Below are 23932 nucleotides of genomic sequence, written 5' to 3'. Positions count from 1 at the left end.
CTTTGATGACAGCTCCCATTGTAATCATTGACACTGGTGGGCACCAAATTATAGCCTGTATTTGTTAAACTTGTCAAATGTTAAGTTTAGGTCTTTCTGATTATGTATTGTCGGACAAGTTTGTGTTTTAATTACTTCATTACTGCTGCATTGCTGTTTACAACTTAGTTGAGAGACACTATTCACCGGCCAAACAATTAGATACACCTCATTATTACTGGGCTGGACTCTGCTTTGTCTTCAGGACAGTCGTAATTTGTGACATCGATTTGTCAAGGTGTAGGAAGCCTCTCTCAGACATTTCGGTTCATATTGAGATTATGTTTGCTGTCTGCAAATGCATGAAACCAATCCCTTATTCCACCATAACCTGAAAGGACTCTGTTGGATTTGGATCTGCTGACTGTAGAGGACATTGGACTGCAGTGAACTCATTGCCATGTTCAAAATTCTTTGGAAATGTAATATGGTGCATCATCCTGCTGGAAGTAACCATCAGAAGTTAAATATTCAGTGGCTTTAAAGAAATGAACACAGTCAGCAACCAGCTCAAGCTAGGCATTTAAAGCGTGCTCAGCTGATGTTGCCCTGAAGTGTTCCCACACCATTACACTACCTCCACCAGTCTACGCCTTTGACTGGCTGAAGGATCCATGTTTTAATGTTCTTTACACCAAATTCTGTCCCTACCATCTGAATGTGGCAACTGAAACCCAGACCCACTGGCCCAGGGAATACTTTTGTAATCTACTGTTTCTATCATGGTAAACTTGTGGGAATAGTAGTTTTTAGCTAACAATAGTGGGACTTGATGTTGGTTTCAGCTACTGTAGCCTATATTTTTCAAGGTTTGACATTTTCAGAAATTATATTTGTGTACATTGCCTTGATTTTATTATAAACATTGTGCTGTATTGTACTGTATATATATTTAAAGAACAATATATCTTGAGTGTTGCTTTGAGATCCATCAGCTTTAAGCTGTACATACTGTATATTAAATTCTGTGCTGTAAGTGTTGGATAAATATTTAATGCAATGCATATTGTGTGCAGGAGTAGTTGATGCAGCAATAGCTGTAACTTTTCCACTGTTCATCAGTGCTGCTCATCAGCCTATTTTTAATCTGTTTTCTTTAAAGAAAAGTAACTGTGGGATGATTGTGAGGTTTTTTTTCTCTTGAACCTTTTATTTAAGTCTTTTCCACAGCAGTTCTTTAAATTAGGATTCTTACTGGCTGATGATTTTTAAGCTAAAATGTTTGGTGGTTTTGAGAATTTACCTGCACGAGCATATTTTAATTATTGGCATATAGACTTTAGATAAGTCGATCTTTTTTATTGTTTGGATTGTATGTCTGCGAATTGTGTGCATGATGTTTAAAAACTTTTTTTAGGTTGATAACTTGGCAAAGTAATGAAGTGACCAAATAAAGCATTAAGGTTTCTCCGTCAAGTAACTTTTTTTTATAAGAACAACCGGCATGAACATGTAGAAGGATTCTGGCCCTTTAGAGATTTCTTTTATTTTGTTTTTTTTAAATGTTCTTACATGTTTTATAGCATAAAAAATGTTTAAGAAAAGACAAATTAACCCCGTAATCACACAAAACACATATCCAAAAAATTATCTCACTCATAGGGAAAAAGACATAAAAGCGAACCTGACCCTATATATAAAAAAAGTAGCTGCTCCATTTGTAGCTTAGCCACATTATTTTTGAAGCTGATGGCTGTTTTTGCTTTCTCATTTTTCAAAACTTGAACAATATTTTACATATGTTCAAAAGTCTCTTATTAAAACCATTTGATGTTCTGGTTCATTAGAGGCTTATTTCTTCCAAATTGCACAATAAAACTTAAAAATCTTTGAACCTGACAAATGTATCCTTCCCTGCAGGCCCAAACTTTTAATTATCATTAAATGTGGGTTTTTTTTGTGTATATTCCTAATCAATTGAGTGTCTGTGTTGCATTTTGCCCTTAATTGTCTCCTGCTGTCCCTCATTATCCTGACTACTCCTCTGTGTATTTAATCCCACGTGTGTCTGTGTTTCCCTGTTGGGTCGTAGTTGTATGTCATGTTATTGCTGTCCAGTTGTATGAGTTTCCCAGTTGCTACCAGTGTCAGAGCTATGTGCCTTTTGCTCACCTGTGCTGCCTGGACTTTTGTTCTCTTCGTTACCATTATTAAAACATCATTTTCACCACAACCTGGGTCTACCGCGTCATCCTCACCAACAACAAACCATAACTCACGGCAAAAGGAAATTTAGGAGCAATAAAAACATATGTAATTTTATGAATTAAAAAAAAACTCTATGTGGATTACGAGAACTAATAAAGAGATGGAGATAATAATTAAACTAGATTGAATCTCTTTGTTAGTATATCTGTGGAGACCACAATAAATGAATGAAGCTCTATTTACGCATAAGCTTCCAATTGCTATTAAACTGTTCTCCAGTGTATCTCTGTTGATAACTCTTTAAAGGAATAGAATCATACTGATATATTAAACTTTAATTTTAATTCTAGCAAACTGAGTTTCTGCAGTTATGACCTTTGCTTTTTAGTCTTTTGCAGCTCCCAGTTTTAAGCTGCTGCTGATTTCTGCTGTATTGCTTTTCACCATTCTGCTTGGTTTCCAACTAAATCCTTAAACAGCTGCAAAAATGCGCCCACAACTTGAAACTTTCTTTTGCTGCTTCAATCTTACGACCCTCTTGTAAGCTATTGATGCCCACACAGAAAGTTTATGAGGCTTGTAAGTTCGTTTTATGAGGACTGGATCTGCAAATGATGCTCTGTAAACTCATTCTGACTCACTCTGCTTGTCTCTTTTTAATATGCATCTGCTACCTGTGTGGCATTCTTAATGAACAAATTTATAGCTTCCGTGTTGGCAGCATTTTCTCACTTTTCTTTTTAATTATTTCACTTTCGCCATCGAATGTCTTTAAGTTGTGCCCGGTGTGATCGTTTACCGTCTTCTGATTGTGTTTTCTCTCAGGGAGATAACATGGGTTTGCTAGCTAATATTGGTTATTACATTGACATTGATATTATATTGATATATTGATATTTGGTTAAACACACTGAGTTGAAACGAAACACAATGACAAATACACCCTGCTTATTTTTTGTACCCCAATTTATTGCAATTGAAGTGACTGTTACAGTGTTGTTAAAAAGGCAGTTGCCCATTTACAGTCTTATTTTATTTTTACTTTTTTGCGACACTGAAATGCTTTGTTAAACAAGTAATGTAAACTGAAAATGATAATTACATTTATTACAGTAAAAGAGCTAGTCAAATTAATCTAGCCTTGTGTGAAAATATAATTGCTTTCCTTAATTGCTCATGAATTGATGATTTAGAGTCACACCTTTAATAACTTAAATAAAACCTGTCTGACAACATTAAGAATGCTGAAAGAACTCAAAACACATTATAGCCTTATGTAAAAAGTTTAAAGAACAGATGACAAAGTCACAGACATGCATCAGTCTGGGAATAGTTGCTAAATAATGATACTCCAACATCAGAAGCGCTGCATGCTGAGCTTGCCTCAGTTCAAATCTGTGTTCGTGACTCAACAATACTGTAGCACTTTTCAGGTAAAGCAAATAAACATGTTGGTCTCATATGACCAACATGTTTGTGGTGTCCCCTATCTGGGTGGTGGAAAACTATAAATGAGACTTCCTAAATTATGTTGTGGTTCCAATATGACATCATGTCAAAATAACTTTGAAAGGTAGATACTTTTGCAAGGCGCTACAGGAACAAGTTCAAATAACTGACAGCTTCTTTCTTTAACCTCTGGATGAGGATATCTGTGCTTCTCACTGCACAACATCCCTCACTCTTCCAGCTTCCTGTGCAGCTTTTATCCGGTGAGCTCTGAGAGCTTTAGGATGGTATCTTCCAAGACTATTTTACTACAGGATGCATTATCCTGGAAACTCCAGGGTGTGTCTTTGGGTTTCATTTGGAGGCGACTGAGATTCTGAATTTATAATAAAGACATAAGCTGCTTTGAGGTGAGATTAAAAGTTCAACCTTATCTAAAACCAGAAAAGAATAAGGGTCTTGACATGCTATAAATGGACTGCAAGGATTGTGTGCAAAAGTTGAATAACCTCTCCAGTGTGGATATTGACAGTTGACTTTAGAAAGTTTCTCTTATAGCTGTTTTCCTCAAGGACACAGTTTGTCCTCGTAGGAGTCACTTGCACCTTTGGCATTAGTTTATCTGTATATTTTTCTGCTTTGTGGTGTGTTTTGTTGATTAAATCAAGTCTTACCTCAGAGACAAATGTTGCATTGACTCAGCTTTGGGCCTGTGGGGGGCTTTGGGATTGTTGTGTAAGATTTATAGGGTAATTCTTTTATTTTTGTATATGAAAGATATAGAAATTTATTTTAAGGGACAATTAGCAGCATACTACAGTGTTCTGCAGTGAAAGCTACTGTTTTCAGTCTGACAGTCATAAGTAAATAAGAAAAAAAGGCAATAAAGCAAACTACTATTCACAGAAACCTTAAGTTCAGTATTGATTTATCTTGACACGCACACACACACACCCCAACACACATGATTTTATGGACTAAACTATTAGCTGTGATGTCATGTTAATCACATCCAAAATCAAGATGACACAGTTTGATAAGGCTCAAATTTGTCAAAATCTGATTTAATATGCATTCATGGACTATTCTGTTATTGTCAGTGCATAGATTGAGACTATAAGACTTGTAGTTAACATTTGTGTGTAGAAGCTCTTTCTGTGAACCCACACTGTGTGGTCAGAGGTTCTCTCAGTGAAGGTGCAATGCAGGTTATTGCTGAACAGCAAAATCTCACAACTGTGAGAAAATAAAATGTTTTCAGATGCAGTGAGAGTTGATAGATAGGATGGAGTCAGTATGACCTAAAGTGACCTGAAAAGCATACTGTGAAAGCAACACTGGAGTCTTTGAAAGTAAAGAACAAAGAAATGCTTTGAAGTTAAAGCTTTAAGGACTCACAAACAAGTAATGACTGAAAAAAAAAAACTGCAGGAAAAACTTGTGAAGTGGAGCATCAGCAAAAACCCACTGTTTGACGGTCAGTTGATTTAAGCTTTCGGGCATGTTTTTCTTAAAATATATAGTGTAGTGTAGCTATGTTCTTTTCAGTTACAGTTGTACACACATAGAAAAAGTTTCTACATCCTCCTTCATTCCCTAAGCAAGGGTCTGCAACCTGTTCAATCTAAAGCTATTAATGCCTCTGTCTATTTAAATATAACTTGTCTAGAGACATAAATGTTTCTGTAGAATTTGATTAAAACTGATGCTATGTCATGTGAATGTGACGTTCATATCTTAAATGTTTTCATTTAGCAAAATCACAGTTTCTTGAATTTCATTTTAAAATGATCTGCTTATATTTGCTATATTTTAGCATAATACAAGGCTGACATCTGTACAAAACTATTAAGTCATTTCTCATAATTTTTGATTAGTTTCCTGTTTATCATTTGGTGTTTCATACATCAACCATATAAATAGAGATTTTTTTGTGTAAAGAAAGTGTTTATGTTGTAATACATGACATTTTAAAATTAAAAGCAGAGCAAATATGATAATAATAATAATAATAATAATAATAATAATAATAATAATAATAATAATAATAATAATAATAATAATAATAATAATAATAATAATAATAATAATAATAATAAAATCTAACAATTTTTTGGGAGCCCTAGCTTTAGGGAGCTCATAAGGTGCCATTTTTCTCTCTTGGTTATTAGAATTTTATTTAATAACTCATAAATATCTATAAGTTGTTTTGTTGTTACGGTCTCTTATTGCACATTAGGTTCAGTTTATTTGTTTAGCTTATCAGTGTGGGCAGGGCAGTGGCCTTCATCTGATTCAATCAATACATTGGGATTTTATGTCATCCTCAATTTGCTTTGCTCACATCTATGTGATGCATCATGCTGGACTCTCCACTCCACAGGTTTCTGGCACAAGAGTTGGTGCAGCTGTCAAGCAGCATTCATTCTGCCTGAATCATGTGTTCTGTGCTTCTGTACTTGTTCTTGTGGACACTGAGTTCACCAGCAATGATGATCATTTTGGAAAATCAAATTCAGCTCATGCTGTTGCTAATTATAGAAATCCTTCTTGACACCTTTTGGGCTTATCTTAGTTGGTGCACGATTTGGATGTTATGAAAATATGATTATGATTAACCCATAATCAATCATGTGGATTTATTTCTGTTTAGCTAAGATAGAGATTTTCTCTCATATGTATATTTCTTTTTGTTGGTGCCTTTGTTGCTAAACTGGGCTTTGAAACTGAATTACTACCTGAATTAAATGTTTTAATGTGTATGTGTTGAATTTGCATCAAGAAGGTGATGTTCCATTGATTTGATGGCCACAGTTCCTGGATGGTTAGATACCAGTTTTAATGCAGTGATAGTTTGGAGAGCCTTTTCTTTCAAACATCAAGCAAATCTTGACTTTACTCACCAGAGTCCATGTCCGGTGTTACAAGATGGTAGACATATTTGGTGTAAGCAGCTTTAGTCCAGCTAACAATCCATTTTCTACCAACACTCTGAGTAGCCAGTACTGGTGCTCCCCCTGGAGGCAGCACCAGTAGTAGTGAGTAAGCACAATTCAATAAAATCCATATGATTTATTTCCTCATTTCTCATTGTTTTCTGCTTATGGTCAGCTTGGCAAGATGCCACCCTCCTCTTTTTGCAAAGGAGCTTGAGATGACCTGTTTCCTTACTCCATAATATAGAAATAACAACACATTATTGGGAAATGAGTCTGCCTCTGCGAGGAACATATTGGCAAGCCTCCTAAAATAAAAGCCCTGATTTAAATAGAATAGACCATTAAAATAAATAAGCATTATGTGCTTAAAGATTGAAAAGTATAAAGTAAAATAGACTCACGCATATTCAAAAAAATAAGCATTATATGTTTAAAGTTTTATCTTTAAAAGTAGTTTGTCTGTAAAAGTTATACATTTCCTAAGTGCTCCATTGCAACTGAGCAGGCTTGCCTTCCCAGAAGCCTATCAGTGAGGATAAAGAAGGGATTTTAAGAGGGCAGAGAGTTACACAAAGTTAATTTATTTTCTATTGTAAGCCCGTGTGCACGTATGTGTGTCCAAACAATTTTAGACAAGACAATGCTAGATTAATTGTTTCCCCTGGAACGTCCTCTCTTGGTAAAAGACCAATAATCAGCCTGATTAAAGACTCCAGCTCTTGTTAATTACCCATCTGTAATGTCCAGACAGTGAGAAAGTAGCTCTGCCTTCAGTCTGGGAACTTCTCTGCATTGAATCACTTTGCGATGCACAGAAGCGTGTGTATTTTTTATTTATTTTTTGTTTTGTTTTCAGTCGGATTGATGACCTGAGAGTACAGTAACGATCTGCGATGAAGTATGAGGCCTGGTCCACTCTGCGTTTCAGTGCTTCAGCTGTGTTTTGCAGTGGCAAGAGAGAGAGACAGAGAAAGAGAGGAAGTGAGAGAAAGACAGAAAGAGAGAGAGTTAGATGGCAGCTGCACTTTACTCAGAGTGAGACAGGTGTTCTGCCAGTCAGACAGCTGAAGGAGTCACGGCGGGCCAGAGGGCGAAGGCGACATGACTGATGGCTGATTTGGCTGCACTGACAGCCGGCAGAGTGGCAGAGGGGGAGCAGATTGTTCCTAAATCAACAGCCGTCACGGATTGATGGGCCTCTAAAATCAGAATACATTATGAGCAGTTAAAACGTCACTCACGCTGATGTACTTTTATTTCCTTTCTTTGCGTGTTTTAAAGTCAGTTTTCCTGTCGGTAAAGGGTCACCCTGTCCTGTCCCTGTTTCACTGAAGTCCAAACAAAATTTAACAAGCTGTGATGGAACTAAGATCTATAAGGTCCATGACTGCAGCACAAAATTCACTCTTCATAGAAAATAATGATTGTCATCACTTTGATGTAATTAACTTCTGCTGTGGGGGAATCCTTGAAATATATCTGGTGGTTAACATTTATGTGCTGGACCAATCATTAGTTTGTTCCAGTCTCGTGTGTAAACCTGCACACCTTCAACTCAGACTGTCTCAATGCAGTAAGGAAACGCTGGATCACATCCACTCCCATTTGTTCATCTTGACACCGACTCTTGCATAGTTTTAATATTGATCTTGCATGCTTGGCTTTGCATTATTATAGGACTACTGCAGTTAAATTGCTGATGTGCAGCATCAGTATATGAGCCACAGTGGAGCCTGATCTTTGAGTACTTGTCTCCTCTAATATCTAAGCACTCTTGGATTATGTGAGACAACTGGACTCTTTCAGTGGGCATCTCTCAGGTCAAATCTGGATTTTACTTAAGTTATTTTTCACAAATTTGATCAGAAATGATTTCCCCAACTCTTAATGTGTCTGTTATTCTTTTGGTGCATTTAAATGTTTACATGTTTAAAATCCGTAATTTGATCTAAAAATCTTGTCAATTTATTTTCTTATCTGAAAGATTGAACAATGTCATTAAAAAAAATTAGAGCGTTTTTAAAATTTAAGAATTTTATACAAATTGAAAAGCACAGGAAACAAAATTCACTTTGCTTATAATGTCACTAAAACATGAAGGAAGGAGAAAATTTTACATGTAAATATAACAGTAGTTGACTTACTCAGTTCTAAATTGTTACAGTGTTGTTAAAAAGTAGAAATGGCACAACCACATTTTGAAACTCAAAGAAGAAGAAGAAGAAAAAAACATTCAAAAACTTTCACACTGTACCAATTTGTGAGATTGGTACATTGGTTTAAAAAGTTAAACCAATGGCTTCTCTTTTAACAGCATTTTTACAGTATCTGCATTTTCAGAAACAGACTTGTAGTTTTATACATGTTGACAGTAGTTTCATCAGTATGAAAAGACTTTTCTTTGACAACAGTAAGCCTTTCATAATCATAATATAGCTAGCTTCTTCCACTTTTTATTCCCTTTCATTTCTTCCAATGCCATTTGATAGAAGCACAATGTAAAGTGCTCACCATGATATTTATGACAAAGTCTGAAATAAACACGAGTCTTCAGGTCAAATGATCAATTTATAAACTAATCAAGTTTTTACACTGACCTTATAAATGTCATACATGCTGGGATGACTTTTTAATACCAAAGTGGAAAATCTTTTCAATATTCCATTGACTTTAACTACCTTTAAAGATCAGCAAATCTAATATTCATTGCAGCATTGGTTTATGTTGCATTAGATTGCCCACGTATTGATGTCCTTCATCGCAGTAGCAGCATTGCCCTGCCTTTATAATGGAAATATAACTCCTCTGTGATGTATTTATGCAAACATCGAAGGATAATTGTTTTCCAGAGGGCAGCTGATAAGCATCACTTTTCCAGGAAATATGTCAGCCAGCTTTTGTTTAGATGTGCTGCCTCATTTTTTCTCTCCTTATTCAGACTAGTGACTTTGGCTGCAGGTAAACTTAAGCAGGGACGCACAGGGGGTTCCTTCTCCACTCAAATCTTCTTACAGCTGATATAATAAGGTTTAATTTGTTCAAGTTTCTGCAATAAACTAAAAAGAACTATGCACAAAATGCACTCTTTTGTACCTCATGTTCTTGTTTCATTTTAATCTGGAGCAGCATAAAGATGTCAGATAAGTAGTGATCACTGGGGGGAGCTAGCATACAGTAGAAGACTGTCAGGTCTATTGGCAGTTACATAAAGAGCTGAAAGATACTCCCTTGAAAATAAAAAAACTTTAGTAGGAATACATTCAAAGCTCAGAGCAGATGGATTTATTTAACAGGGTCTGTCTGAGAAGGCTTCATAATGTAAGACATATTCAAAAAATGTATGACGTTAGGACTGAGTGAGTACTAAGTCATTGCAAAAAGGTGATACAGAGGTGATGCTCATATTCCCCTGTAGTTTTTGAGCTGATCCGTTTTTCCTCAAGACAGATCAAATAAATAATGAACATTTTGAAGTTATAATTCACTCCTATACAGCATGTTGTGACAATCCCTCATGTTTTCCCTCTCTTGCTTTTTGTTTACCAGAGCCTGTCTCCTTTCTTCCGCTTTTCGGTTGCTTGCCTTCCTTTTTATTTAATGCCAGATTTATCTCCATTGCTGCTTTTTGCTTAGACTTTTTACCTTCTTTGAGATCTCCAGATTGTGAAGTGAGATTTAATCTCTCACTAAATAACTTTTGGGAACATGTTGCTTTGAGCTTAAACAGATGATAAAGGGAGAGAAGTGACCGTCACACATAAAGGATTAAACAGGCTTTCAAGCTCAGGAGGCAGTGGAGCTGTTCACAGCAGTGGTGCTGAACTTAGTCTTGGCAGGGAGCTGTTCATGGACTTCTCTGCAGGCCATGAGAGGAACTGTGCAACCAGTGTTGGGTTTTGTGCAATCAAGTTTAAAAGTGTTGTTGTTGTTGCCAAAACATGTTAATCTGTTGCAATTTGAAACTATGTCTATACATAGCCACAGGGTAAACCTAGGCCATGAAACTTTGTGATGCTGGAGTGCTTTTCTATTGTGTTTTGTATTTTATGCATCTGTTTTATGAACAATTTAGCTTTCTGTAACTCAATGAGGTGTGAAAACAAGGAGAAAGCAAAGTGAGTTCAAGGCCAGCTCAAGGCTGAGTGGGCCCCTCAGCAGAGTTTGATTTGGGAGCCACCTGGAAGTTAGTTCATTTCTGGGCTCCCAAGGGGAAAAAGCTTAAGACATAGCATTTCATCTTAGATTTTAATTTTCTTATTGCAGCTTAGTTTTAATCTGTCATTTAAGATAGTTTCACATTATTATTTAAATTATTTTATTGCATTTTTAAATAATTTTGTTTGTATTGTTTTTTTCTAAAGAAATAATTTGTTTTTCTGGGGATTTTTTTGCTTATTTTGTCTGACCTGGTATTTGTGGTTTCTGTTCAAAGCACTTAGTCACATTTAGACAGGAAAGTGGTTATGTAAATAAATAAGCCCGTCTCCCACCAACCACCACTGCTTAATTGATTGAGCAGTTTGCATTTAAAACAGCATCTTAAAGGTTTAACAAGTGGGGCCCAAACTACGTTCCTGAAAGCACTGCTTGTGACCATCGTTAAGACATTTGTTAGCTAAATGTTATACTTTTTGTTATTAATTAATAATACTTTTATTTTTAATGTTTGAATGAATTTAGTAAATTAAAAACACAGTTCATTCTTGAAATGTTCACTTTTTAGATTTTTATTATTTGCAAGATCTACATCATTTTCCTTTCACTTCACTACTGTGTGCTGGTTTGTGTTGGTCTATAGTATAAAATCCCAATAAAATACAACAAAGTTTGTGTTTGTAGCCAAAAAAGGGGTAAATACTGTGAAAATTTAAAGACTCTGGGTGGCCCCCCGCTTAGCTCAGGGACCACAAGCGACGACTTAGTCTACTTACGCCTCCGGCTGGCTCTGGGTTAGTTAGTGCTAGAAACACTTTCTAGAACAACCCGAGGGCCGGGAGTGTGTTAATCAGTGGGATGCTCAGCTGAGTGGGTACTTTAAATGGCAGAACAAAGAGTTACAGTTCATGAGGAGTTTCTAACTAAATCTTATTACTTTTAGTTCATTATTATTCTGCAGATATACACTAGTTCTGAGGTACATTTGCCTGTGGAAGTTGGCATTGTTTGGGATAATAAGGAGAGGAGCCAAACTTATTCTCTGCAAAGGTGATAATCTTCTACAAAATGCACTGCTTTGCGTATGCAGATGAAATATCCCCCTTAGATTGATACCCAGCATTTTCCTGTGCCACTGTTTCACATCATGGACTCTCTTTTTTCCGTATCTGAGATTGTTTGTTCCTTTTCCTCTAACAGATGACTGGTTCAAAAGGCTAGGAGCGCTGCAGAGGCTGTGCATGACTTCTGAGAAAATACTTTCACTAGCAGGAGAGCTCTTTGTAGGCGTGTGTGTGTGTGTGTGTGTGTGTGTTGTGTGTATAGCTCAAATAAGCAGACAAGCTGTGCTAACAGGGATGTGGCTTGTGCATGCATAGATGTGACATATTCTTACAGCACAAACAGTGTTTTAGAACTGGAACTATTTCTGCTCGATGTGGGAGGACGGTAACTGTGCTTCTCCAGAGCCAGGCCAGCGGCAATGCTTTGTTTTATTGGCAGACAATACAGCAAACCTGTCAGGAAGCTGTGGTTGGAAATGATTTTTTGCAGGTATGGGCACAATATATGCAAATCTTCATCAACTATATGATATAGAGAACATTTTTTAATCACAAATGCATTCTGACTTCAGCAACTCTACAAATCCCACATGAAACACACCACATCAAATACACAAAGGCATTTTCTTTTTCTTGCATTGATTCCCGTTTCCATTTCCTGTGTAATGGTCTTGCCAGTAATGAGTGCCTATAATGATCTGATACAAGCTGACAGGTCTCCATATTATCAGTTACCTCAGCTCAGAGCTGAGCAGTTGCAAATGAACACTGGTATAATTTAATGTAAGCCCAAGTAGAAGGACAAAACCTTGGGCTCCCCATACTAAAGTGGAGACAAAAATGGAGGTGTGCCAGGCAGTGGTTCAATTTGATGTGAGTAATGTGGCTCACCACACAGGGTGCTATTTTATTAGGGGGCAGATTCTTTTTTTCTTTTTAAAAGGGACATTTTCGGTAAATTGAATTCCAAGTGGGTTTTCTGTACATATGTGTCCTCAGGAGTTAACAAAGCTAATTTAATGCTTCACACAGGAAGCCTTTACAGCTAAAATGCCACCAACTGCAGTTCTGAGAAGATTAATTACTTTCATTTATAACTAAGAGAAATTCTGTGTTTTAGACATGACAGACATCTAGTATCTAGTGGAATATTGCTCATTTCAATCATTGGACAGAGCAAAAATATATATATATATATCTTGACTTGGACTGGAGGCAAAATACGCACAACTTAACTTGGACATGGGATGAGGGGTGAAGAATTTGGAAAAATGACTCATAAATATCTGTGGTTCTGCTACAAAGTAAGCACTGGCCATACACAACAAAAGGCTAATGACATAAAAATGTTTATACACAGTGTTTTACTCACTTTTAATGAACGCATATTCCTTAGAACACAGTGTTAATTTGGAATATGAAATTTGTTTCAGGCCCAAAAGGAAGGACTTGCCACAGGTGAAATAATGCCAATGAAACATCCCCTCTGCAGATTAAAACTTGTTGTACTCAGTAGTAATTACCATAAGATATATACCTGAGTTTTACTTTGGTAAAACTCTGTCTGAGAAATTATACAACTAAATGAAAAACATAATTTGCCATTTAATTTTTTTATTTGTGTCTGTTTCAGTTAGAATTACAAACAAACAACTTGATAACGACTCTGAGCTCTGAGCATGTTCTTCTAGGAACTCCAGGTAGGTTGCAGTTCTGCAATATAACAGACCTGGAAGATGGCGAGTTCCTGGTGATTTCATGCTTGATTTCCCTGAAATCCTTGGCAGTTAATTTGCAGGGTCTTCTCTCAACAGGTTTCTTGAGACCCTGTTGATTATTTACAGCAAAATACTTGGGGGTTCTGTGATCGCACGCCAATATCATCAATTTACAAGAGTGCTGCATCCCTCTGAGAGACTGTTGATAATTTATGACTTTTCAGAGTCAGTTAAAAAATCTCATTCTGGTTCATTTTGCCTAATGAAAAAAAGTGACTCACAGTTGTGCAGATCTTGATACAACGTGTTGACCAGGAAGATCACATTCTACCTCATTATGCAGCTACACAACGCCTGCTATGCTTAAATTCATTAAGCATTCACGTTTAGGGATGTTTTCCAGCTGTATTCCTAGAAATGATATGGTCAAAATACTCACTTGCCTAATAATTGTGCACGCACTGTAAAATTTAAAAACCTGTAGAAATAGAGCCCCTGTTTCAAAGATAATGACTCAATTTTCAGCAGCTTGGGTTTTGTTCTCTCTTTTTTTTTTCTGCCTCGGAAGGGATTTTATACGCGTCCACTGAACCTGATTTGCGCTCAAATTGACGATTTTTGAACAAATGCATCTGATTAAGCACATCTCCACCAACAAACCTGAAAACTGTTTTCAGTTTGCAGCCAGGAGTCGGTGATGACACCCTGAAAAGGTAGGTACACGCTGAACCTCCCACATCTCAGCGCCACGCAGCTTTTCAGCCACATCTGCTGCTGAACTCTGCGCCCACGGTCTCTTCATTATTTTACCAAATCACTGGATCTCCTTCAGCACTTCGAGCGGCTGTCTCTCCCTCCTCCTGTCTCTCCGTGTGTCGGTCTGTTAGTCTCCGCGCTCTCTCTCCTTGTCTCTATCGCTTCATTATTCTGCACCTGCAGGCAGCAGAAGTATTCTCCTCTTTCCCCCCTATCCCTAAACGTCTTTTATTCACCGCCATGACTTCCACGAAAGACGCGAACGGGTCGGGAAAAGTGGCTCAGCAGAAGCAGCAGCAGCAGCAGCAGCACGACCAGGTGAGTCCCAAGGCGAAAGTCGCTCGCTCTGTTCGCCTAATTAAGCGCTTAGCGCTCGTTATCGCCCATTAACGACACATCGCAGCTCTGCCGCAAACTGTGCGTCCAAATAAGCTGCACATATTAAATTGGTGAAGGTTTGTTCCCGTTCCATCACTTTTCCCCTCACATGTTTCTACTTTTATGACGTTCAGAACGGCTTCAGTTTGGATGTATGCAAGACTGTTAAACTTCCGCATCAATATCTTTCTCCATAAGCCAGAGTTGTTTTTATAAAAAACAGCCCGTTGTTTGACGTTACAAAAACAGTTGAGTGCAGTGTTGTTAACGAGAGGTTTGCTAAGATAAACGACACATGAAAATGAAAATTTCCAAAATTCAATTGCAGGAGAAACTTGTTACATTTTTGTGCTATTTTGTTTTTACTGTTATATGTAGCTGCAGCAACTCGTGCACTTAATTACGGAGGGTTAGTGGTATCAAATACGCAACCTATTCATAGATTAAGTAGCGCAGATGTAGATTAAAACTTAGATTAAAAAACATTTTAATCCAAGTCTGGCAGGATTGGCTCCCCCATCTGCTGCTGTGCAGTGCTGGTCAGCTGCCTGAACAAAAACTCCTCCTGGTGACATGAGAGACTTAACTTACTGTTAGAAATATTTCCTGAGTTGTGGTGTTGAAAAATAAAATTAAAAAAAAGCATTGCCTAGAAGCAACATTTTTATAGTCACAACTAATTTCGTTTGAAATAACTTAAACTGCTATTGTATCTGTCATATTATTGACAGAGTTTAAGTTGTTATTTAAAATATTTATCAATGAAAAATAAAAAAGCTTGCCTGGAGAATCTTTTTTGGAGGTGCTTCTTGGTAACACTGACCAATAAGCCACCAGCGGCACATCTGTTAAGCAGCTGGGCGCAGGAGAGCTACCCCAACAGTTATCCAGGCTAAAAAAACAGCTAATATCAACTTTATACTCCCAGTGTTACTACATAAAGAGCAACATGAAAAAAAAGTATCAAATGTTGTGCAGTAAGCAAAATTTTGCAAGAGTTTGGTCTACATTTTTTAAGTGCATGCATCAAAGTCAAAATACCTCTAAATATTACAGAAAACATTAATATAGATGTTTTGATCAAGATGTGGATTTTGTTGAGATTTTTCTTTTACTTTTTTGATATAAATGAGTTAGATGTTGTGTATTTCATTTCATTTTTTTTAGTCGGAAAAACATGGCAACCATGATGTTTCTACTCAAGGTTATCTGACCAGGAAAATAAATATACTGCTCCATATGTAATTGCACTTTGTGTGAGGGAACAGAGGAACAAAAAAAAGGACAAAGCTGCATGTAGACACCCAGACCACTTCTGGGTTTACGTAACCATGCTTCTAACACTCGTATCATAATTCAGGTTGAAAGGTGTAAAAATAAATCCATGTTTGCTCAAATGTGGAGGGAAGCCCTTGACTATTGGTTTAGTTGTGTAACAGCCGATAATTGTTGAGTATTTACCTCTAAAATGCATTTACAAAGGCTGAAGTGAGAGCTTTTCATTACAGCAACTGAATGGGCATCAATTGAGAAGCCTTATCTGCCTCTCCAATGTTTCATTGTGTGATATTTTGTTGTTGTTTAATTTATTGGAAGACGTTTTCCCTATTATTTCTAAATATTTCAAGCCTAAAATGTTTACTTTTGCATCCCGCTTGCACATTTATGAAAGCAAAACTGCAGAGTCAACAGCAGCGCGACTGATCCCTAACCAAATTCTGATCAAAAATAAGGGAGCATGAGCTCCTTTTGAAGCTTGAAAGAAAATCGAAGCAGAAAGCGAGATGCACACAAGGCTCGTCTGCACATCAGGGCGGCAACACGTGATCCTCAGTTGTTATTTGGCACAGGCAGCAATCATTTCACCTCTGCTAAAAAGGAACCATATATGAATTTTATATCTGACTGAACCTTAGTCCTCTCTTGTTTTCTTCCAGTATGGACATTTTGTACCTTTGCCTGAAAAACAGACGTGCTCTTTGGTTATATCAGTTTCAGATACCTTCCTGTATATATGCTCTTCAATTATGCAAGGACGGAGAGATAGAGAGAGGTGAACATATCAATGCCAAGAAAGGAAAGCAGTGGTACATTTGTGAGTTGAAGTTCCTCCTCTAAGAATCCGCCTGCTGTCAGTGGGGATTAAACAGCAAATCGGTCCATTCAGTTTTAATCTAAAGAACATGTGAATTGAAGGATTTTACTTTTCTTAGCAGCTGTGCTATAAACTGTCCCTAACATTGTTGCAAATGACGTTGTTACAGCTGTCCAAAAGCAGTATGCTGCTGCTCTAATGTTGGGTTTGTTCTATGAAAACGCGTCTCCTTCATTACGGTACAGAACGCTGTTCAAAGCACACTGATTGTTTTGTTCAAGGTAGCATCAAAACAAACCTGTTGGCTGAGTTTTGGTACGACATGAACAGTTCACCCCACTTCAACACAAATATGCCATCATTAAATCCACTTTTTAGTTCCATTTTTGTCTCCTTCTTCTTCAAACTTTCATCAAGCTACATCTGTGCACAATTATTCTGAGAGCATAATAGAGCTCTTATCTTTCCTGTAACTCGGAGTGGATTTAATTTTCAGCTACATATTTTTCAGGAATACATTCAGCCGAGGAAACAAAAAAGAAAGGTGGAGGAATAGCGAGAGATGTATTTTGAACTGATCTATTCTTCAGTGATTCACCTTCAGTTGTGTTGTTGTGCACTGCTGTTCTTCTGATGATTAAAAGATATGACGGCAGTTTTGTCCAGACGCAGGCGGTAATTTATATGCTCTGAGAAAACACTTTTTTACCCCCTTTCATTCTTTCTTTGTCTCATTCATAGACTGATTAAAAGCAACAAAACGGGAGCGAAATGTGAGTGGTTGTCTGAAGTTGTCATTTATTTGCGGACTTGAATGTCAAAGCAATATTGGGCTCGCTGTGGTTTATTTCCTCTTCAGGGACAAAATGACTGCATGTCTTCCATTTTTATCTTAAGAGCGAGACAATTTGGTGCAAGCTGAAAATTTAAATAAAATTTTCTTCTTTGAATCAAAACCTTGACCAGGTTCAAGTTTCTCATTGGATATGTCTATTTGTTCATTTGGCAGAATCAGCAAAGTATTTTATCTGTAGGCTTCATGAAATGGATCTAAATCTTGAAGAAAGACTCATTTAAAATTTTTTATTATTAGCTTTTCTATTGGGTCTACATTGTCTCTCATGTTTTCATGTCCACTTTTATCCCACTGATGTTTCCAGGCTGTGGGGAAGAATACTACAGCAGCTGTATTTCTTCATTATTCCATGTGATTTATTCAGTTTCTCTAATTCTATTTCAGAGCTTCACATTTAACTTTCTTTTGGTGGCTGGAGGCACCTAAAGGAGACGTAGCTAGGAAGAGTGTGCCATTGACTGACCTGCTCTGTTTAGACAAAACTGGGCAAGTGAAGTTTTAACTTTTACATCTGAGGTTTAGGGATGTTTTGTCGAGCAAAATTACAAAATTGTGGAGCATATAAACTTTTAAGTTCACAAGTGCTACCTTGGGCAACACAATGTACAGTGTAAAAGAATGTCGCTCTGTGCCACATCCCTGAGTACAGTGTTTGCTAATTGCTGCTGTCACTAGTCTAAAGGAGCTGAGAGGGGGAGTTTTGGAGGAGGGTACTTGGCTGGAGACTGCACCTCTAAGGAGGAGCTTTGTGGAAATATGTGGTGCGTCGTGAGCAAGCATTTAGGCATCCCAAATGACTGCAAAGGGAGCTTGAAGAATACTTCAAACATGCATAAAAGATTCAGAGCAACACTCCAGGTATATTTTCTGAGAGAATAACAATATAGCATAAAATAAAGCACAAAAAAGCTGATTTTGGATAATGCCTCACCTTTAAAATGTTACTTTGTGAAGATCATTTCTGATTAAAAAACATCCTCTAAATGATTGGACATGAACAGAAACTCTAAGGTTGAACGAGGTGCAGATGGATGTACCTATGCCCTAACAGTAAAATTACAGATGTCTCGTCTCCGTCACCACTCCCAAAGGTTTTATAGGGTTCGTGTTTTGCACCTCCCGATATCTTGCCAAATGATACAAGTGGATTGGAGATATTTGGCATGTGCCCATTCTGGCTCATTGTGCTTGAAACCATTCATTGACTGCAATGTCACAGACTGTGAAGAAAGACATGTTTTTCAAGCATAAAGGAAAAAAGAGATCTGTTGGGGGGAAAAAAAAGATATTCAAAGTGAAGCTGGAGCCATGAGATGCTATTAAAGGCTTCCCTCTGCTCCTTTCTGTTGGCAAAAAAGTAAAATACTTTTGAATAAGTAACTTGCTTCTTTCTTAGATGACACCTTGGCAGTCCATGGCATTGTAAACCCCACTTTGCTGTTTCAAGTCCTGTGCATAAAGGCTCTGCCTTTGTTGGTTCTTAAGTTTAGATGTTGTAAACCTCCATATTGTGGAATACTCTGTTTTGGATGTATTACTCTTGTTGGTGTACTTCTACTTTCACTTTTCTATGATTCCATGCATTGCACGTTTCAATGCATGCTTTGTGCAAAAGCTTCGTGAACAAGCTACCAGCTGTTGTCACAAGCTGGCACCTCGCTTGATCATTGTCGTAATTTGAGGTCCTTCACAGGACAAAGAGAAAACAATAATTTAAACATTCTAGGTTTGGGTAAAATATTTATATGTGACTATTGAAGTGGGAGTAAAGAGGTGAAGTTTGCATTGTGACAGTATATCTCTAGGGATACAGTAAGCACTCCACAACAAGACAGGAAAACAACACAAAACCTGTTAAATTCTTTTCCAGACATTTTCCTGCTGCTTTAATATTCATTTATTCCACATAGACTGGGATGGATTTTCTTGCCCATCTGCTTTGAGGACTCTTTCCAACAATTAACTTCAGCAGAGATGAGCCGGTGAATCGGTGTGCTTTCACTATTGGCACACCATGTAAAGCCTGTGAAGTCACCCTTAGCTGTGGTTTCACTTGTAAAACGCAAATAACTGAGAAGTTGTTGGTGTTACATCTCAGAGGAAAAGAACAATGTTTAAAACAGCAATTTGTCATCTTTTAGATGTGCATAAGAATGTAGTCCCTCCTGTCCCTCGGGGATTATTATTTGATGCCAGTGTTTCACTTCACTTGGCTTCACTGTCATTTCACTGCATGGATTCAAGCTTCTAAAACTCTACAGTCACCACCACCTGCTGCTAACCAGTGGAGCCGAGGACTGCTGCACAAATGAACGACACACTTTAGAAAACATTTAGGTCTCATGAAAAACAGAAAAGTGGGAAAGGATGTTATTGTTCAATTATTTTGAACATATAACTAAAATTTTTTTTTAAATTTTAAACTCAGATGGAGAATCATTTTGAATCATTTTCCAACCCCACTATTAGTGTGTCTTCATAAATACATCTTTTAGTCAAAGCTTCCTACAGTGCGTCTGCTTCTCTTGTTATCAGTACCAACTTTGGTGATCCCTTGAGTTTTCCTTCCCACACACTTGGTAAAGTTTTATAGGCACAACTTTGCTCCTTTGAGGCCATCCATAATAAGATTGAGGCGCTTACGGTATTTTTAACTGAGACGTGCTGGCTGGGTTTAATTTAATTCAGGATTGTCAATTTAGGGAGTAGCGTAGTTGACTGGAAGGATTTAAGTGTCTGGACCACAGAGGAGAAAAACATCTCATCACTTATTAAATCATTTATTTCCATATGGGCTCAGATAATGGCATAAAAGCCAGAGATCTGAATGATTTAAAAATATTTTTGACATGTTGTGAAAGATTTATTCTGTGCACTTGCAATGCATCTCCTCACTTGCTGCACTACATTTGTGTCACAAACACCATTCCATTACCTGTAGATCATTAAAAAATATGAACGCCGACGTCCAGGTGACCTCAATGGGTCGGTGCTATGATGAAGTGCTATGATGGAGAGAATGTGAAGAAATAACACAGTCTGGGTTTGGTAAGAATAACAAGGGTCAGGCCAAATCATTTTCTTGCAAAGATCACCACAGATTTTTGTCATCTAAATGTGATGGAATGAGCAGCTGGCCTAAATCTACACGTGTCAAAAACCAAACCAAGTCCAGGAGCAGTTACTAATCCAGAATTTACGTAATCTCAAATTATGAACTCTGCTTTTGCCCACCTCTGCTCCTCCGGCTAGTTTTTCCAGTTTTATGTTCAGCTGAGTTCAACTATCCATCTTTAAAAAACCAGTTGTTTTTGATAATAATGAGTATTAACTATATGGTACTTGTCCTAATAATGTTAAAAAATTGCTTCCAATAAGCAGGTAGTAGATGATGAACATACTCAGTTTTGCCAAAAGCTTTCACAACGTGAACAGATTACAGAAAAGAATTTAAAGGTGACATTATGTTCCTGAAAGCAATAGAGGAGATTGACATAAAACCTGTAAACAGAAGGCCTTTTCGCCTTTGTCACAAACTATGACTTGAAAATTTTAATAATAACATGGCACCCATAGTTGAGAGGCTACAAACCAGGTCAGTAGCTTTAATGTATTATTTTAAGGGCAGTAATATTTTAAAGTTAATTGAAAATGTTATAGGTAGCCAGTAGGAATACATGCAGTGGTGTATTTCTTTATTTTTGTCTTGGTAATAAGCTTCCGAAATTTTGTAAGAAATCTGAGAAAGATGAGTCCATTCTACAGTAATTCAGGCAAATATATATATATATATGAAGAACGATCTCTTAATGAGTACATAAAGTCCCTTTCACCTAATGCATATAGGATCATTAAACTGCTAAATTACTTGTACTTATCAAATAGTTTTTTCTCTGTGCTGTTTTCCCGCCGTACTGCACTGCAGTTCTTATATATAAGATCTGCATCTATATATAGATATCTATATCTATATAGACAGATATAGATACAGTATATATAGATATCTATGTCTATATAGATATCTATATATATATGTGTAGCCTTTAGGGGAAACAATGACAGTAGATTTGTGGGACTTACTTCATTACAGGTTTTTCTGACTGTCCTTTTGAAAGCTGACCTTCACCACCTGAGCCACATTGTCTTTGCCTTTATTTAGCTTCAATTGAGATTGTCCCTCTGAGTCCGACTTTCCAAAAGCGTTCAAAGACCGGACAGTTAAATCTACAGACAGGCTGATGCCCGGCTATTCACGAAGCAAAAGGCAGGCTGCATGAATTTTTAATCTCACTCATGAATGCACATAATTTATTGATGCCGTTCCACAGAAAAAGTTTATCCCCAAGTCTGCAGACTACTGCTTTGCTCTCGGGTTTGCTGCTCCTAGACAGTGACTACATTACAGCAGAGCTATATATCATGTGTCAAGTGTCCTGTATCTTTAGACAGCAGCGTTTTGCCTTTGTTTCCAGTGTTCCTCTTCTCTATTGTCTTTCTGGAGTCTTTGTGAAGACTTTATCTCTTCAGACCCCATGCTTCCTCCCACACTTAACAGCAATATTAGTTCTTGCTGTACTGTTCACCAGCGGACTCCATCTTTGCTGCAAATTTGACTCAAACAACTCTCTTGGTTCCCTTGGAAACCAGGTGCTCAGAGATCAGGAAAGATCCATTTCACACTTCAGCAGAGAGACAAAGAGATGGTTAGACAAAGGGGAGGTAGGAGGGAGAGAGGATTAGACAGAGTGAGAGGTGGGGGGTAAAGGAAGCTTGACCTTAAAAGATGTGCCATTGTTTGAGCTTTTTTCCCCCCAAAACAGAATGGAAATAGCAACAAATAGACAGAGAGAAATGTTGTTGACTCTCCTTGTGGGATTTGTCTGTCCTTTGTAGCTGTCAGTGCTGAAATGGCCTGGATTTATTTAGAAGCGGAGAGGAGGTGAAAATGGCTTTTCTCATATATTGATGCACTGTTGTTGTAAAGCACTAATGCTCCTAGAAGCCAAAAAGGAAAATAATTGAAAATATTTCCCACAGGTTTTAAACTTAAATATTTCAGGTCATCAAACTAATTTTCTTACCAGCCAAGGATGATACAAAAGCTGTTTTCCAAGCTGTGCAAACCAACCTTGCCCTTTGTGAAAATATAAATATCCTCTTTTTAAATCAAGAATGAAAAGATGAACCCAATCATTTTGCCTCACTTTTATGAGCCACACCCAAGATTACCGCCTGATCTGTTCGGCCAGGAAATCAATTTAGGATGAATGACAAAGTGGCATAAGTAACAAGATTCAAAAAAGCAACAGATGATGCCCTCCATATGAGGAAATTGAAGAAAAAATGTCATCGCTCATCTCAAACAAAGTTGGGATACACAGATGTTGCCACCAACGGCGGCACCCCTAAATGTTAGGTTTAATATTACTTTTTCACATAGCGCCAGCTTTTTTGCTTTCATTTGAAAACTGCATTTGTTAAAAAAGTAAAAACAGAAGAACTTTATAAGTCGGCAAGTAATCTTTCAAGGCAGTGAAAGCAGCTTAAACACATCTGAGAACATAAAGATGGATTGCGTGTGCCTGTGTGGGATTATTCTGGAAACAATGCTAATCTTTTTTTTATACATTTTTATGTGAGTGACTTCAGCCTGAGTTTGGAGCTTTGTTTTAGTGCCTGAGTAGGTGGGTGAAACGCTCTATATTTCACACAGAGATAAACCCCTCTGCACAGGCAAAGCAATCAGAGTGTATGTACTTAGTAACAGCAGACTGTTTGAGAGTAAGGTGCAGTTTTAACGCACGCTTCGCTACGTTCTAGGCTGGCTCTTACAAACCCCTTTTTCAGAATTTGAAGTAGAAGGACAGAAATTGGGTGAATGATAAAGAGACACATTTGTCTACATATCTTTTTAGATCATAGCCGTAAGAGAGAGCATGTTGTGTAGCTTTTTCTGTGTTGTCTGACAGCGATGGTGTTTTCAGAGAACATTGATGACATATCAGATTCACATCCACTCTCTGGGAGATTTCACCAGGACAGCTGATCAAAAGTGCAGAAAGTGGTCACTGTCAGAAAACTGGGTCACCTCTTCACTTTATCAAGTACACCCGTTTAGCTACTTTATTATTCTACTTTGTAATACTGTAAATACCAGCGGCACACATGGGGATTATAAATATATGTATCAAAAATGGCAAAGATGCTTTAACTCTTGGACTAGTCTGTCTTTTGCACCAACAAAAATAGAACCACCCTCTTATTTGCAAGCAAACATTTTCTGAAAAAGAAAGCAAGAGATTCACGACTTTCCTCCTGCAATCATTCCCACATAG

The 23932-nt window shown here is 37.4% G+C and overlaps 1 protein-coding gene across 4 annotated transcripts in view; it reads left to right on the top strand.

Moving 5' to 3' along the window:
- The window catches only part of LOC102222497 (dipeptidyl aminopeptidase-like protein 6), a 92774-nt gene that overhangs the window by 30929 nt on the left and 37913 nt on the right, over positions 1 to 23932 (top strand). Inside the window, exon 1 of one of the 4 annotated variants that reach the window (XM_005796016.2) lies at positions 14257 to 14586. The exons of the other annotated variants lie outside the window; for them this stretch is intronic. Within the exon in view, the coding sequence (XP_005796073.1) occupies positions 14509 to 14586 (78 nt within the window). The 5' untranslated portion in view covers positions 14257 to 14508. Of the gene's footprint in view, positions 1 to 14256; positions 14587 to 23932 lie in introns of those variants that run through there. 4 annotated transcript variants of the gene reach the window in all.

Source organism: Xiphophorus maculatus, chromosome 6 (assembly GCF_002775205.1).
Source record: "Xiphophorus maculatus strain JP 163 A chromosome 6, X_maculatus-5.0-male, whole genome shotgun sequence".
Lineage (NCBI taxonomy): Eukaryota > Metazoa > Chordata > Actinopteri > Cyprinodontiformes > Poeciliidae > Xiphophorus > Xiphophorus maculatus.
Note: the sequence above shows the minus strand (reverse complement) of the source record. Positions and strands in the feature narration are given on the sequence as shown.